The following is an 18,768-nucleotide window of genomic DNA, read 5'->3' on the forward strand; positions in this document are numbered from 1 at the left end:
AGAGACACCACTGGCAGGGGGAGAGACAACACTGGCGGGGAGGAGAGACAACACTGGCTGAGGGGAGAGACACCACTGGCTGGGGGGAGAGACACCACTGGCAGGGGGAGAGACAACACTGGCTGGGGGAGAGACAACACTGGCTGGGGGAGAGACAACACTGGCAGGGGAGAGACAACACTGGCAGGGGGAGAGACAATACTGGCTGGGGGGAGAGACAACACTGGCTGGGGGGAGAGACAACACTGGCAGGGGGAGAGACAACACTGGCTGGGGGGAGAGACAACACTGGCTGGGGGGAGAGACAACACTGGCAGGGGGAGAGACAACACTGGCTGGGGGGAGAGACAACACTGGCTGAGGGGAGAGACAACACTGGCTGAGGGGAGAGACACCACTGGCTCAGGGAGAGACAACACTGGCTGAGGGGAGAGACACCACTGGCTGGCTGGGGAGAGAGAACACTGGCTGAGGGGAGAGACGCCACTGGCTGGCTGGGGAGAGAGAACACTGGCTGAGGGGAGAGACACCACTGGCTGAGGGGAGAGACAACACTGGCTGAGGGGAGAGACAACACTGGCTGAGGGGAGAGACACCACTGGCTCAGGGAGAGACAACACTGGCTGAGGGGAGAGACAACACTGGCTGGCTGGGGAGAGAGAACACTGGCTGAGGGGAGAGACACCACTAGCTGGCTGGGGAGAGAGAACACTGGCTGAGGGGAGAGACACCACTGGCTGAGGGGAGAGACAACACTGGCTGAGGGGAGAGACAACACTGGCTGAGGGGAGAGACAACACTGGCTGAGGGGAGAGACAACACTGGCTGGCTGGGGAGAGAGAACACTGGCTGAGGGGAGAGACACCACTGGCTGAGGGGAGAGACACCACTGGCTGAGGGGAGAGACACCACTGGCTGATGGGAGAGACACCACTGGCAGGGGGAGAGACAACACTGGCTGGGGGAGAGACACCACTGGCTGAGGGGAGAGACAACACTGGCTGAGGGGAGAGACAACACTGGCTGAGGGGAGAGACAACACTGGCTGAGGGGAGAGACAACACTGGCTGAGGGGAGAGACAACACTGGCTGAGGGGAGAGACAACACTGGCTGAGGGGAGAGACAACACTGGCTGGGGGGAGAGACACCACTGGCTGAGGGGAGAGACACCACTGAGACCAATATTACTGGGGGAGAGACCAGACTGGCTGGCTGGGGGGAGAGACACCACTGGCTGGGGGGAGAGACACCACTGAGACCAATATTACTGGGGGAGAGACCAGACTGGCTGGCTGTGGGGAGAGACACCAGATTGGCTGGCTGGGGAGAGAGACCAGACTGGCTGGCTGGGGAGAGACACCAGACTGGCTGGCTGGGGAGAGACACCAGACTGGCTGGCTGGGGAGAGACACCAGACTGGCTCGCTGGGGAGAGACACCAGACTGGCTGGCTGGGAAGAGAAGAAACACCAACCACCGAGCGAAACACCAACCAGCGAGCGAAACATACTTCCTATAGTCACTGATATAGTTGTCCAAATAAATAGTGTTATGGGACAGGGGCTGTAGGTTGTTTAGGAACCCGGCCACTCACTTTTTGCTCGTCCCAGTAGCTGAGTGGGCCGGGCAGCATTGAGGTCCAACCCCAAGACATCTGGTGGGTCCATGGGGTTTCCTAAGTACAGACTAGAGAAAGAGATACAAAGAAAGAGAGAGGGGGGGGATACAGAGAGAAAGAGACAGAGATACAGAGAGAGAGAGAGAGATACAGAGAGAAAGGGGGAGAGAGAGAGAGAGAGAGAGAGAGAGAGAGAGAGAGAGAGAGAGAGAGAGAGAAAGAGAGAGAGAGAGAGAGAGATACAGAGAGAGATACAGAGAGAAAGAGAGAGATACAGAGAGAGAGAGAGAGAGAGAGAGAGAGAGAGAGAGAGAGAGAGAGATACCAGAGAGAGAGAGAGAGAGATACAGAGAGAAAGGGGGAGAGAGAGAGAGATACAGAGAGAAAGAGACAGAGATACAGAGAGAGAGAGAGAAAGAGGGAGAGAGAGAGATACAGAGAGAAAGAGACAGAGATACAGAGAGAGAGAAAGAGGGAGAGAGAGAGATACAGATAGAAAGAGACAGAGATATAGAGAGAGAGAGAGAAAGAGGGAGAGAGAGAGAGAGATGCAGAGAGAAAGAGACAGAGATACAGAGAGAGATGGAGAGAGAGAGAAAGAGGGAGAGAGAGAGAAAGAGGGAGAGAGAGAGATAAAGAGAGAGAGAGAGAGAGAGAGACAGAGAGAGAGAGACAGAGAGAGACACACAGAGAGAGACACAGAGAGAGCGAGAGAGACACAGAGAGAAAGAGACAGAGAGAGAGAGACACACAGAGAGAGACACAGAGAGAGCGAGAGAGACACAGAGAGAGTGAGTGAGAGAATTTATTGACTTTCCATACCAAGAGGTTCTTTACTCTGGGCTAGCCATAAATCAGGTGTACAGTGGCTCCCCCAGGATTCACATCTGCTTAACCAACCCTGGGCCACGTTCAGCTAGTTGCTAAACATTGTCGAATATTGTCAGACTGCAATGTGTGTTCTACAGAGTAGAATATTTCTATTTGAAAAACCTTGCGTCCTGCTGAAGGTGCCCCTGGCCTGATGGTGTCAACCACGCTTCACCTGACTAAAGTCAAATTAACTATACTCTACTGCGCTCTACTGGTCAGAAAACCAATTTACTTTTTTGGCAACAAAGACTCAAGTGAAGATACTGTTTGATTCTCTAACATTTTGTTGTTCCTGTATGACTCAGTTATTAAGATGATGGAACTGGCAAAGCCAAGGTTGAGGGTTCAATTCCATTTACAAATTGAACCCTCACTGAACTGTCAGAATGTTATACATTTTATCAAATGTGATCAGATTTTACACAGATGGGACAGTTAGATGGAGAAAGTTATGAGGACATGTCTTTAATCATTAATATGGTTCAGGTTAGTTATGAGGACATGTCTTTAATACGGTTCAGGTTAGTTATGAGGACATGTCTTTAATACGGTTCAGGTTAGTTATGAGGACATGTCTTTACTCATTAATATGGTTCAGGTTAGTTATGAGGACATGTCTTTAATACGGTCCAGGTTAGTTAGGAGGACATGTCTTTAATACGGTTCAGGTTAGTTATGAGGACATGTCTTTACTCATTAATATGGTTCAGGTTAGTTATGAGGACATGTCTTTAATACGGTTCAGGTTAGTTATGAGGACATGTCTTTAATACGGTTCAGGTTAGTTATGAGGACATGTCTTTAATACGGTTCAGGTTAGTTATGAGGACATGTCTTTAATACGGTTCAGGTTAGTTATGTGGACATGTCTTTAATACGGTTCAGGTTAGTTATGAGGACATGTCTTTAATACGGTTCAGGTTAGTTATGAGGACATGTCTTTACTCATTAATATGGTTCAGGTTAGTAATGAGGACATGTCTTTAATACGGTTCAGGTTAGTTATGAGGACATGTCTTTAATACGGTTCAGGTTAGTTATGAGGACATGTCTTTAATACGGTTCAGGTTAGTTATGAGGACATGTCTTTAATATGGTTCAGGTTAGTTATGAGGACATGTCTTTACTCATTAATACGGTTCAGGTTGGTTATGAGGACATGTCTTTAATAGGGTTCAGGTTGGTTATGAGGACATGTCTTTAATAGGGTTCAGGTTGGTTATGAGGACATGTCTTTAATAGGGTTCAGGTTGGTTATGAGGACATGTCTTTACTCATTAATACGGTTCAGGCTGGTTATGAGGACATGTCTTTAATAGGGTTCAGGTTGGTTATGAGGACATGTCTTTAATACGGTTCAGGTTAGTTATGAGGACATGTCTTTAATACGGTTCAGGTTAGTTATGAGGACATGTCTTTAATAGGGTTCAGGTTAGTTATGAGGACATGTCTTTACTCATTAATACGGTTCAGGTTAGTTTTGAGGACATGTCTTTAATACGGTTCAGGTTAGTTATGAGGACATGTCTTTAATCATTAATACGGTTCAGGTTAGTTATGAGGACATGTCTTTACTCATTAATACGGTTCAGGTTAGTTATGAGGACATGTCTTTACTCATTAATATGGTCCAGGTTAGTTATGAGGACATGTCTTTACTCATTAATACGGTCCAGGTTAGTTATGAGGACATGTCTTTAATATGGTTCAGGTTGGTTATGAGGACATGTCTTTAATAGGGTTCAGGTTAGTTATGAGGACATGTCTTTAATATGGTTCAGGTTAGTTATGAGGACATGTCTTTAATATGGTTCAGGTTAGTTATGAGGACATGTCTTTAATCATTAATACGGTTCAGGTTAGTTATGAGGACATGTCTTTACTCATTAATATGGTTCAGGTTAGTTATGAGGACATGTCTTTACTCATTAATACGGTTCAGGTTAGTTATGAGGACATGTCTTTACTCATTAATATGGTCCAGGTTAGTTATGAGGACATGTCTTTACTCATTAATACGGTCCAGGTTAGTTATGAGGACATGTCTTTAATATGGTTCAGGTTGGTTATGAGGACATGTCTTTAATAGGGTTCAGGTTAGTTATGAGGACATGTCTTTAATATGGTTCAGGTTAGTTATGAGGACATGTCTTTAATATGGTTCAGGTTAGTTATGAGGACATGTCTTTAATACGGTTCAGGTTAGTTATGAGGACATGTCTTTAATACGGTTCAGGTTAGTTATGAGGACATGTCTTTAATACGGTTCAGGTTAGTTATGAGGACATGTCTTTAATACGGTTCAGGTTAGTTATGAGGACATGTCTTTAATACGGTTCAGGTTAGTTATGAGGACATGTCTATAATCATTAATATGGTTCAGGTTAGTTATGAGGACATGTCTATAATCATTAATATGGTTCAGGTTGGTTATGAGGACATGTCTTTAATATGGTTCAGGTTAGTTATGAGGATATGTCTTTAATACGGTTCAGGTTAGTTATGAGGACATGTCTATAATCATTAATATGGTTCAGGTTAGTTATGAGGACATGTCTATAATCATTAATATGGTTCAGGTTAGTTATGAGGACATGTCTTTAATATGGTTCAGGTTAGTTATGAGGACATGTGTTTAATACGGTTCAGGTTAGTTATGAGGACATGTCTTTAATATGGTTCAGGTTAGTTATGAGGACATGTCTTTAATACGGTTCAGGTTAGTTATGAGGACATGTCTTTAATATGGTTCAGGTTAGTTATGAGGACATGTCTTTAATATGGTTCAGGTTAGTTATGAGGACATGTCTTTAATACGGTTCAGGTTAGTTATGAGGACATGTCTTTAATCATTAATATGGTTCAGGTTAGTGATGAGGACATGTCTTTAATCATTAATATGGTTCAGGTTAGTTATGAGGACATGTCTTTAATAGGGTTCAGGTTAGTTATGAGGACATGTCTTTAATAGGGTTCAGGTTAGTTATGAGGACATGTCTTTAATATGGTTCAGGTTAGTTATGAGGACATGTCTTTAATATGGTTCAGGTTGGTTATGAGGACATGTCTTTAATAGGGTTCAGGTTAGTTATGAGGACATGTCTTTAATAGGGTTCAGGTTAGTTATGAGGACATGTCTTTAATATGGTTCAGGTTAGTTATGAGGACATGTCTTTAATACGGTTCAGGTTAGTTATGAGGGCATGTCTATAATCATTAATATGGTTCAGGTTAGTTATGAGGACATGTCTATAATCATTAATATGGTTCAGGTTAGTTATGAGGACATGTCTTTAATCATTAATATGGTTCAGGTTAGTTATGAGGACATGTCTTTAATATGGTTCAGGTTGGTTATGAGGACATGTCTTTAATATGGTTCAGGTTAGTTATGAGGACATGTCTTTAATATGGTTCAGATTAGTTATGAGGACATGTCTTTAATACGGTTCAGGTTAGTTATGAGGACATGTCTTTAATCATTAATATGGTTCAGGTTAGTTATGAGGACATGTCTTTAATATGGTTCAGGTTAGTTATGAGGACATGTCTTTAATATGGTTCAGGTTAGTTATGAGGACATGTCTTTAATATGGTTCAGGTTAGTTATGAGGACATGTCTTTAATATGGTTCAGGTTAGTTATGAGGACATGTCTTTAATATGGTTCAGGTTAGGTATGAGGACATGTCTTTAATATGGTTCAGGTTAGTTATGAGGACATGTCTTTACTCATTGATGATTTAAGGTTAGGATTAGTTATGTCTTACTCGTCAATGCGGTCTGGGAAGCCCCAGCAGCGGTGTGGGTCGGAGTCTCCATGGCCAGTGTGGATGAAGCTGTGTTCAAGGGGCCTGCTGATGTCGTGGGCCGACAGGCCCGCAACGGAGGTCACCACGTTCCTGGGGAACTGGCCCACCTTCAGCGTGCGTTTGTTCTGGCCCCGCCACCAGTAGTTCTCCGCTCTGAAAAAGAGGGTTGTAAAATAGACGTACAGGTGAACGTGAGAAAAAGCACAGACACAGACACAGACACAGACACAGACAGACAGACAGACAGACAGACAGACAGACAGACAGACAGACAGACAGACAGACAGACAGACAGACAGACAGACAGACAGACAGACAGACAGACAGACAGACAGACAGACAGACAGACAGACAGACAGACAGACAGACAGACAGACAGAGGGTGTGATGCACAGCAGATAAACAAGCCCATGCATGCAACACATCTACATAAAGACCTAACACATACAGGTATATAAACACATAACACATACAGGTATATAAACACATAACACATACAGGTATATAAACACATAACACATACAGGTATATAAACACATAACACATACAGGTATATAAACACATAACACATACAGGTATATAAACACATAACACATACAGGTATATAAACACATAACACATACAGGTATAGTTGAAGTCAGAAGTTTACGTACACATAGGTTGGAGTCATTAAAACTCATTTTTCAACCACTCCACAAATTTATTGTTAACAAACTATAGTTTTGTCAAGTTGGTTAGGACATCTACTTTGTGCATGACAAGTCATTTTTCCAAACTTTGTTTACAGACAGATCATTTCACTTGTAATTCACTGTATCACAATTCCAGTGGGTCAGAAGTTTACATACACATAGTTGACTGTGCCTTTAAACAGCTTGGAAAATTCCAGAAAATGATGCCATGGCTTTAGAAGCTTCTGATAGGCTAATTTACATAATTTGAGTAAATTGGAGGTGTAAAATCAAAATAAATCAGCCAAGAAATAAGAATTTTGGGGGGGGACCTCCACAAGTCTGGTTCATCCTTGGGAGCAATTTTTAAACACCTGAAGGTACCACATTCATTTGTACAAACAATAGTATGCAAGTATAAACACTGTGGGAACACGCAGCCATGATACCACTCAGGAAGGAGACGAGTTCTGTCTCCTACAGATGAACGTACTTTGGTGCGAAAAGTGCAAATCAATCCCAGAACAACAGCAAAGGACCATGTGAAGATGCTGGAGGAAACAGGTACAAAATAATCTATATCCACAGTAAAACGAGTCCTATATCGACATAACCTGAAAGGCCGCTCAGCAAGGAAGAAGCCACTGCCACAGCCACTGCCTACTTTTTGGAAAAATGTCCTCTGGTCTGATGAAACAAAAATAGAACTGTTTGGCCATAGTGACCATCGTTATTGTTTGCAGGAAAAAAGGGTGAGGCTTGCAAGCCGGAGAACACCATCCCAACCGTGAAGCACGGGGGTGGCAGCATCATGTTGTGGGGTTGCTTTGCTGCAGGAGGGACTGGTGCACTTCACAAAATAGATGGCATCATGAGGTAGGAAAATTATATGGATATATTGAAGCAACGTCTCAAGACATCAGTCAGGAAGTTAAAGCTTGGTCGCAAATGGGTCTTCCAAATGGACAATGACCCCAAGCGTACTTCAAAGTTGTGGCAAAATGGCTTAAGGACAACAAAGTAAAGGTATTGGAGTGGCCATCACAAAGCCCTGACCTCATCCTATAGAAAATGTGTGGGCAGAACTGACAAAGCATGTCCGAGCAAGGAGTCCTACAAACCTGACTGTTACCCTAGCTCTGTCAGGAGGAATGGGCCAAGATTCACCCAACTTATTGTGGGAAGCTTGTGGAAGGCTACCCAAAACATTTGACCCAAGTTAAACAATTTAAAGGCAATGCTACCAAATATGAATTGAGTGTACATAAACTTCTGACCCACTGGGAATGTGATGAAAGAAAGAAAAGCTGAAATAAATAATTCTCTACTATTATTCTGACATTTCACATTCTTAAAATAAAGTGGTGATCCTAACTGACCTAAAGACAGGGACTTTTTACTAGGATTAAATGTCAGGATTTTAGAAAAAATGAGTTGAAATGTAGTTGGCTAAGATGTATGTAAACTTCCAACTTCAACTGTATATAAAGACAACCCATACAGGTATATAAAGGCATAACACACACAGACAGGTACACACACATACACAGGTAGGTGCCGATGCAAATGCATAGCATACACACACACACACACACTCACACACATATACCCATGCACACAGATAAACTCTGACAGACACAAAAACATAGAAAACCCAATGACGACAGAATATTGATTTACAGTTCATTAGTTGATCACACACACCTGCCCTCGATGATGGTGATGACGTCGTCAACCTGAATCTGAAGCTTGTCAGCCTCATCAAAGTCCTGCAGCGCACACATGTCTGTTGGCATGGTCTGGAACGGAGACACACACACACATAAAAACCAAGTGTGATTACCTTAAAACACACACTGCACCCCAACCAGGCACCCCAACATAGTCATTTGGGCCCAAAACCTAAATATGAAATCAGAGTGTGAGTTCTTCCTCCACAAATCTCAGTTAAGTACACATTAAGTTAGGATTACTCAGTTGGTGAGGCCATAATGTGCCCCATGACCCATACAGTGTGCACCTGGCCCATACAGTACCGTAGTAGAGTCACTAGGTGGAGCTAGAGGTCCAGGTAACATATTAAGAGCTCCCACAGTCAAGACTTCATCTTGTCATTCAATAATGCAAGTAAATATTTCAAATGATATGACATTTTACACAAATTGTGTATACAAGGTAAGTATTTAGAACGGACATCTCAGGTTGTAAGCAAATTGATCCACTAAACTTGACGTCAGAATATACAATTGTCGCTCATGAAGGTGTTGTATACAACCTTGAAGGTACACATGGAAAATATACTCAGACATTTAAATACAAACACATACCTAATGCAAATACTAATGTAAACACACACCCCCTCTCCCCCCACCACTCTACACACACATCCCCCCTCCCCCCACCACTCTACACACACATCCCCCCTCCCCCCACCACTCTACACACACATCCCCCCTCCCCCCACCACTCTACACACACATCCCCCTCCCCCCCACCACTCTACACCCCCCCCCCCCTCCCCCCACCACTCTACCACACACATCCCCCCCTCCCCCCACCACTCTACACACACATCCCCCCTCCCCCCACCACTCTACACACACATCCCCCTCCCCCACCACTCTACACACACATCCCCCCTCCCCCCACCACTCTACACACACATCCCCCCTCCCCCCACCACTCTACACACACATCCCCCTCCCCCCACCACTCTACACACACACCCCCCCCCCCCACCACTCTACACACACATCCCCCCTCCCCCCACCACTCTACACACACATCCCCCCTCCCCCCACCACCCTACACACACATCCCCCCCTCCCCCCTCCCCCCACCACTCTACACCCTCCCCCCCCTCCCCCCACCACTCTAACACACACATCCCCCTCCCCCCACCACTCCACCCCCCCCTCCCCCACACCACTCTACACACACCCCCCTCCCCCCACCACTCTACACACCCCCTCCCCCTCCCCCCACCACTCTACACACACATCCCCCTCCCCCCACCACTCTACACCCCCCCCTCCCCCTCCCCGCTACAACCCCCCCCCTCCCCCCACCACTCTACACACACATCCCCCCTCCCCCCACCACTCTAAACCCCCCCCTCCCCTCTACACCCCCCCCTCCCCCACCACTCTACACACACATCCTCTCTCCCCCCAACACTCTACACACACATCCCCCCTCCCCCCACACACACATCCCCCTCCCCCCACCACTCTACACACACATCCCCCCTCCCCCCACCACTCTACACACACATCCCCCCTCCCCCCACCACTCTACACACACATCCCCCCCTCCCCCCAACACCCCCCCCCCCTCCCCCCACCACTCTACCCACACATCCCCCCTCCCCCCAACGCCCCCCCTCCCCCCACCACTCTACACACACATCCCCCCTCCCCCCACCACTCTACACACACATCCCCCCTCACCCCACCACTCTACACACACATCCCCCCTCCCCCACCACTCTACACACACATCCCCCCTCCCCCCAACACCCCCCCCCTCCCCCCACCACTCTACCCACACATCCCCCCTCCCCCCAACACCCCCCCTCCCCTCTACACACACATCCCCCCTCCCCCCACCACTCTACACACACATCCCCCCTCCCCCCCTCCCCCCACCACTCTACACACACCCCCCCTCCCCCCACCACTCTACACACACATCCCCCCCTCCCCCCACCACTCTACACACACATCCCCCCTCCCCCCACCACTCTACACACACATCCCCCCTCCCCCCACCTCTCTACACACACATCCCCCCTCCCCCACCACTCTACACACACATCCCCCCTCCCCCCACCACTCTACACACACCCCCCTCCCCCCACCACTCTACACACACATCCCCCCTCCCCCCCACCACTCTACACACACATCCCCCCTCCCCCCAACACCCTCCCCTCCCCTCTACACACACATCCCCCCTCCCCCCAACACACACACATCCCCCCTCCCCCCACCACTCTACACATACATCCCCCCTCCCCCCAACACACACACCCCCGCCCTCCCCCCACCACTCTACACACACATCCCCTCCTCCCCCCACCACTCTACACACACAAACCCGCTCCCCCCACCACTCTACACACACATGCCCCCTCCCCCCACCACTCTACACACACATCCGCCCTCCTCCCCCCACCACTCTACAGACACATCCAACCCCCTCCCCCCACCACTCTACAGACACATCCAACCCCCCCATAAAATGCCCCCAGTTCGTCAACTTTTTGTTTGTTTACTATTCTTGTGTGTGTGTACCTCGAGCAGGAACTCCCTGAGGGCGAGGAATGTGGGCCTGTCATCAGGTTTCTGGGCCCAGCACTGCAGCATGACGTTGTAGAGGTCCTGGGGACAGTCCTCTGGCTTGGGCAGACGCTCCCCCTCCTTGTCTATCTTGTGTAAGATCTGAAACACAGATTGAAATACTGAAATTAAACCCTGAATGAAATCGTGATGTACAAAAGGGACAAATACTTTTTTCACACGTCTGCTGTGTGTGTGTGTGTGTGCACCTGACTGCCGTTGAGACCCAGCCAGGGTTCCTGTCCGTGGGTACACATCTCCCACAGTGTCACCCCGAACATCCAGGTGTCTGTAGCGTGGGAGAACGTCCGTGTCTTCAGGCTCTCAGGGGCACACCTGGAGGGAGAACACACACAGCTAATTCACATACAGCAAATGTACGGACAAACACACACACACACACATTCACAGGAAATGTACGGACAGACACACACACACACACACACACACACACACACACACACACACACACACTCACAGCAAATGTACGGACACACACACACACACACAGCAAATGTACGGACACACACACATACGTTAGACTGGATCAAAAAGGTGATGAGAACAGAGGAAAAAGACACACTACGGCCACGTCAGGGGCACAATGTTGTGGAATATTCAGATACAAATATGTCATGTTCAACAAACATGCCTTTAGACACGTAGAATAAACAGATCAGATGTACAATTACAAGATCATGTATGATCTATTCATGACATTTCTATCTGCAACGTCAGATGTCTGCTTACTGAATGTGGCCCCTGACCACGACGACACACGGAAACACAACACCCCCCTGTCCCCCCTCTCACCAGGCGAACGGCACCTTGCGGTGCTCCTGCATCACGTAGTGCTCGTGGTTGTTGGGTAGTGCCCGCATCAGGCCGAAGTCGCCGATCTTCACCGTCTCGGCCGACGCCAGCAGGATGTTGCGGGCGGCCAGGTCGCGGTGGATGAAGCGGCGCTGCTCCAGGTAGGCCATGCCGCACGCCACCTGCACGGCGTACTGGCACAGCGTGTGGATGAGGACGAGGCCCTGCGTCGGAACGCAGCGCAGATGGTCCAGCAGGGAGCCCAGCGGGGCTAGTTCAGTCACCTGGGGCGAGATATGACACAGATTAATAGAACAAGGAGGAAAGGTCAGCCTTCATTTTAGTCCTCTGTCTCAATCAATCACTCCTCTCCTCCTGCAGGCCTTGACAATTCTGACGCTGACATGATTTAAATGGGGACAGGAAGCAGTCTGAGCAGTGTGTTTACTTAGTTCTCTGTGTTTATGTGTGTCTGGTGTGTGTGTTTATGTGTGTGTTTATGATAGTCTGGTATGTGTGTCCAGTGTGTGTGTGTGTTTATGTGTGTCCGGTGTGCGTGTGTGTGTGCATGTATGTACCACAGGAGGTTGGTGGCACCTTAATTGGGGAGGATGGGCTCGTTGTAATGGCTGGAGCTGAATAGGTAGAATGGTATCAAATACATCAAACACATGGTTTCCATGTCATTCCATTCACGCCGTTCCAGCCATTATTATGAGCCGTCCTCCCCTCAGCAGCCTCCTGTGCCATGATGTGTGTTTCCGTACCATCTTCATGGGGCGTGTGAGCACCACCCCGTACAGCCTGATGAGGTTCTGGTGATCCAGGGAGTGCATGGCGTTCACCTCGCAGATGAAGTCGTCCAGAGCGTCAGGCTGACTCAGAACGTCTGTCTTTAAACACTTTACTGCTACCTCCAACTGGAGAAGAGAAGGGGAGGAGGGGGTGTTAGCGTAATGCTAAATCCATAGTGAAAATGATTGATGATTAGCTAGCAAATGTTTACTTTGAGTGACTACAGTTGTGCTTACTAACAGTGTGGTGGCCTTCGAACAATCTAAAAGGAGACAATAGGAGACAATAGAACACCAGGGGTGTATTCATCCAACCGGTAGCTTCTGTTAGCTTCCGTTTGGTTCTGTTAGCTTCCGTTTGGTTCTGTTAGCTTCCGTTTGGTTCCTAGTGTACACACCCCAGATTGGTTCTGTTTGGTTCCTTGTGAGTACACCCAAGATTGGTTCTATTTGGTTCCAAGTGAATACACCCAAGATTGGTTCTGTTTGGTTCCTTATGAGTACACACAAGATTGGTTCTGTTTGGTTCCTTATGAGTACACCCCAGATTGGTTCTGTTTGGTTCCTAGGAAGTACACCCCAGATTGGTTCTGTTTGGTTCCTAGGGAGTACACCCCAGATTGGTTCTGTTTGGTTCCTAGGGAGTACACCCCAGACTGGTTCTGTTTGGTTCCTAGGAAGTACACCCCAGATTGGTTCTGTTTGGTTCCTAGGGAGTACACCCCAGATTGGTTCTGTTTGGTTCCTAGGGAGTACACCCCAGATTGGTGCTGTTTGGTTCCTAGTGAATACACCCGGATAAAGCAATAAATAAACTTCAGTTAGTGCTAAATACGGCTGCTAGAATCCTGACTAGAACCAAAAAATGTGATCATATTACTCCAGTGCTAGCCTCCCTACACTGTCTTCCTGTTAAGGCAAGGGCTGATTTCAAGGTTTTACTGCTAACCTAGAAAGCATTACATGGGCTTGCTCCTACCTATCTTTCCGATTTGGTCCTGCCGTACATACCTACACGTACGCTACGGTCACAAGATGCAGGCCTCCTAATTGCCCAGCAAACAGCTGGAGGCAGGGCTTTCTCCTATAGAGCTCAATTCTTATGGAATGGTCTGCCTACCCATGTGAGAGACGCAGACTCAGTCTCAACCTTTAAGTCTTTACTAAAGACTCATCTCTTCAGTGGGTCATATGATTGAGTGTAGTCTGGCCCAGGAGTGTGAAGGTGAACGAAAAGGCTCTGGAACAACGAACCGCCCTTGCTGTCTCTGCCTGGCTGGTTCCCCTCTCTCCACTGGGATTCTCTGGCTTATTCGTGCTCTTCCATGCCGTCCCTAGGAGGGGTGCGTCACTTGAGTGGGTTGAGTCACTGACGTGATCTTCCTGTCTGGGTTGGCGCACCCCTTGGGTTGTGCCGTGGTGGAGATCTTTGTGGGCTATACTCTGCCTTGTCTCAGGATGGTAAGTTGGTGGTTGAAGATATCCCTCTAGTGGTGTGGGGGCTGTGCTTTGGCAAAGTGGGTGGGGTTATATCCTGCCTGTTTGGCTCTGTCCGGGGGTAGCATCGAATGGGGCCACAGTGTCTCCTGACCCCTCCTGTCTCAGCCTCCAGTATTTATGCTGCAGTAGTTTATGTGTCGGGGTGCTAGGGTCAGTCTTATATCTGGAGTATATCTCTCTAATTCTCGCTTTCTCTCTCTCAGAGGACCTAAGCCCTAGGACCATGCCTCAGGACTACCTGGCATGATGACTCCTTGCTGTCTCCAGTCCACCTGGCTGTGCTGCTGCTCCAGTTTCAACTGTTCTGCCTGCGGCTATGGAACCCTGACCTGTTCACCGGACTTGGTACCTGTCCCAGACCTGCTGTTTTCAGATCTCTAGAGACAGCAGGAACGGTAGAGATACTCTTAATGATCGGCTATGAAAAGCCAACTGACATTTACTCCTGAGGTGTTTGCACCCTCGACAACTACTGTGATTATTATTTTTGACCATGCTGGTCATTTATGAACATTTGAACATCTTGGCCATGTTCTGTTATAATCTCCACCCGGTACAGCCAGAAGAGGACTGGCCACCCCTCATAGCCTGGTTCCTCTCTAGGTTTCTTTCTTGGTTTTGGCCTTTCTAGGGAGCTTTCCCTAGCCACCGTGCTTCTACACCTGAATTGCTTGCTGTTTGGGGATTTGGGCTGGGTTTCTGTACAGCACTTTGAGATATCAGCTGATGGAAGAAGGGCTATATAAATAGATTTGATTTTGATTTGATGATTGAGCTTCCTGAACAACTGAACTAGATGTTTTATGCTCAGCCACTGGACTAGATATTCTGTGGCCCTCAAACTCAACTCTGGACATTGAAGACAGTTCCACAGTGTTTTTTTTTCATTATTCCCCTCTATTCAGGGACTGATTTAGACCTGAGACGACACCAGATAGGATCAGAAAACCAGCAGGCTCCAGACCTCGTAGGGCCAGGATGGGCAACTCCAGACCTCGTAGGGCCAGGATGGGCAACTCCAGACCTCGTAGGGCCAGGGTGGGCAACCCCAGACCTCGTAGGGCCAGGATGGGCAACTCCAGACCTCGTAGGGCCAGGATGGGCAACTCCAGACCTCGTAGGGCCAGGATGGGCAACTACAGACCTCGTAGGGCCAGGATGGGCAACTCCAGACCTCGTAGGGCCAGGGTGGGCAACCCCAGACCTCGTAGGGCCAGGATGGGCAACTCCAGACCTCATAGGGCCAGGGTGGGCAACCCCAGACCTCGTAGGGCCAGGATGGGCAACTCCAGACCTCGTAGGGCCAGGATGGGCAACTCCAGACCTCGTAGGGCCAGGATGGGCAACTCCAGACCTCGTAGGGCCAGGATGGGCAACCCCAGACCTCGTAGGGTCAGGATGGGCAACTCCAGTCCAGAGTGGTGTCACACTTTCCCCCTTTCCCTAGCGAACACAGGTGATTAAACTAATTGCATTCTAAACTGAAGATCATGATTAGTTGATTATTGGAGTGAGGTGTGTTAGCTGGGGCTGGGGGCTGAGGCGGAGGCTGGGGTCCGAGGACTGAGTTACCCATCCGTGTCATAGGGTAATATTTGAACAGCCCTGTTTTATGGACTCTGTAAACCTTGTGTCACATGTTCTGTAAACTATTCCTTTGTTCTGTTGGGACTCTGCACCTGGCTTTACTGGTCCCATCTGGCCATGTTGGGGTCACTATATGTGTGTACTGTGTCTTTGTGTGTGTGTGTGTGTGTGTGTGGTCACTCGGTCACTTCTGGAGAGTGTTTGGACAAGATTCTCTCTTTCTCCATCACTTCCTCGAGGTCAAGTCTATAGGGGCAGGATGGGCAACTCCAGACCTTGTAGGGTCAGGGTCAAGGGTCAAGGGTTTGAACTTTGAACTGATACTGTTCCCCAGGTGATCACGAGGAACTCCCTCCTCCTCCTCCATCTGTTCCTCGTTCTATTCTGACACCTTACTGTGAAACTATACCGCAAGCCTCCTCCCTCTGTTCCTCTTTCTATTCTGACACCTTACTGTGAAACTATACCACAAACGTTCCATAAGCATGTGTGAACTGAAGCGTAAAAATAAGTGCTGCCTGTGCGGCCGGAGTAACACCTCTCATTGATTGATTGATTGATTTTATTTAACCTTCCTTTAACCAGGAAGGGCTCATTGAGATTAAAATCTCTTTTTCAAGAGCACCCTGGCCAAGATAGGGAGCACCAAGTCATTACAAAACAATTACAGACAGACAACATGAAGAACTACAAGTAATCCAGTAAAAACCATTGAATTCACAAGAGTATAAAACAGCTAATTAAAAACATTGACAGGTCAATCAGCCTCAAAATCCTTCATCAGTGATTTAAAAACAGCAATCGGGACAAGTTCTTCCAGTTTAAAAGTATTTTGTAAGGTGTTCCAAGACGATGGCGCACAGTACATAAAAGCCCTTTTACCAATTAGGCCTCTACAGTGGCTCTGTTTCACTCACGGTCCAAAAACACGGGTATTCTCTCTTCCCTGTTGACGATTATTGATCATCTGAATTAGTGTGTTGTCTAGATGGGACCCTGTTTTCTAAACGGGAACCTATAGGGGGTAAGATTTAGACCAAACCCCCCCCATACACAGACAGAACCCATCCCGCCACACCCGCACCCCCATACACAGACAGAACCCATCCCGCCACACCCGCACCCCCATACACAGACAGAACCCATCCCGCCACACCCACACCCCCCCATACACAGACAGAACCCATCCCGCCACACCCACACGCCCCCTCCCCACCCCCATACACAGACAGAACCCATCCCCCCCATACACAGACAGAACCCATCCCCCCCCCATACACAGACAGAACCCCCCCCCCCCCCCCCATACACAGACAGAACCCATCCCGCCACACCCACACGCCCCCTCCCCACCCCCATACACAGACAGAACCCATCCCACCCCCCCCCCATACACAGACAGAACCCACCCCCTCTCACCACTTTCCCTGCGGGCATGAACCACTCGCCCCTTTTGACCACGCCGAAGGAGCCTTCGCCCAGCTTCTGGAAGAGGACCAGATCCTTCTCACTGATCAGACAGCTGAGTGTCTGCTGCTGGGGGGGCGGCGTAGGGGACAGCTTGCGGAAGGAGGAGGTGGGGGCCGCCTGCTGGAAGTCCCCAGCGTCCGGCCGCTTCCCGCTGAACACCTGGAGAAAGACGAGAGAAGAGAGACGTCGTTAATAGAAGATGAATGAAAAGACCAAACTCTTACTACATTATGTAAATTAGTCTTTGGGTGCTGTAGTGCAGGAGGTATCTGACCTGTATGAAATAGACAAACAGCACTTAGCTGTGAAAATATAATGTTCACCATTAAGATATATACAAGACCAATGAATTACTTAAAAATCATACAATGTGATTTTCTGTTTTTTTGTTTTAGATTCCGTCTCTCACAGTTGAAGTGTACCTATGATAAAAATTACAGACCTCTACATGCTTTGTAAGTAGGAAAACCTGCAAAATCGGCAGTGTATCAAATACTTGTTCTCCCCACTGTATACACTCAGCGGCCAGTTTATTAGGTCCATCCCCCCATTCACGCAAATGGTTTGCTCCTACAGACAGTGAGTCACGTGGCCGTGGATTGCTATATAAATCAGGCAGACAGGCATCAAGGCATTCAGTTACTGTTTCAACTGAACGTTACAATGGGCGGAAAGAGTGACCTAAGTGACTGAGTGTGGTAGGATCGTCAGGGACCAGGGGCGCCTGTCCCAATAGCTCAGAAACGGACATCCTCCTGGGATTTTCACGTACAACAGTGTCTAGGGTTTACAGAGAATGGTGCAACAAACAAAAAACATCCAGTCAGCGGCAGTCCTGTGGGTGAAAACAGCTCGTTGATGAGAGGTGGAAGGAGAACAGCAATAATCGTGCAGCTAACAGGCGGGCCACAAACAGGCAAATAATGGCGCAGGACAACAGTGGTGTCCAGAACGGCATCTCGGAATGCACAACTCATCGGTCCTTGTCACGGATTGGATATTGCAGCAGACAACCACACCGGGTTCCACTCTAATCAGCTAAAAACAAGAAGAAGATGCTCAAGCGGGTATGCTATCACCGACACTGGATAATTGAGGAGTGGAAAAACATTGGCTGGTCTGAAAAATCCCGGTTCCTGTTGCCTCATGCTGAAGGCAGTCAGGATTTGGTGTAAGCAGCATGAGTCCATGGCTCCATCCTGCCTGGTGTCAACAGTACAGGATGTTGGCGGTGGTGTAATGGTGTGGGGAATGTTTTCCTGGCAAATGTTAGGTCCCTTGATACCAACTG

At 48.2% G+C, this 18,768-nt stretch overlaps 1 protein-coding gene across 2 annotated transcripts in view; it reads right to left on the reverse strand.

Moving 5' to 3' along the window:
* Positions 1 to 18,768, reverse strand: part of LOC109871850 (activated CDC42 kinase 1) — a 106,646-nt gene that overhangs the window by 17,627 nt on the left and 70,251 nt on the right. For both annotated transcript variants that reach the window (XM_031806797.1, XM_031806796.1), the window contains 8 exons: positions 17,427 to 17,636; positions 12,894 to 13,046; positions 12,127 to 12,410; positions 11,523 to 11,649; positions 11,269 to 11,415; positions 8,678 to 8,772; positions 6,261 to 6,455; positions 1,595 to 1,686 (listed from right to left, as the gene is read on the reverse strand). In XM_031806797.1, coding sequence (XP_031662657.1) covers positions 1,595 to 1,686; positions 6,261 to 6,455; positions 8,678 to 8,772; positions 11,269 to 11,415; positions 11,523 to 11,649; positions 12,127 to 12,410; positions 12,894 to 13,046; positions 17,427 to 17,636 — 1,303 coding nt within the window. The remainder of the gene's footprint in view (positions 1 to 1,594; positions 1,687 to 6,260; positions 6,456 to 8,677; positions 8,773 to 11,268; positions 11,416 to 11,522; positions 11,650 to 12,126; positions 12,411 to 12,893; positions 13,047 to 17,426; positions 17,637 to 18,768) is intronic.

This window comes from Oncorhynchus kisutch, linkage group LG27, assembly GCF_002021735.2.
Source record: "Oncorhynchus kisutch isolate 150728-3 linkage group LG27, Okis_V2, whole genome shotgun sequence".
In the NCBI taxonomy this organism is placed as follows: Eukaryota; Metazoa; Chordata; class Actinopteri; order Salmoniformes; family Salmonidae; genus Oncorhynchus; species Oncorhynchus kisutch.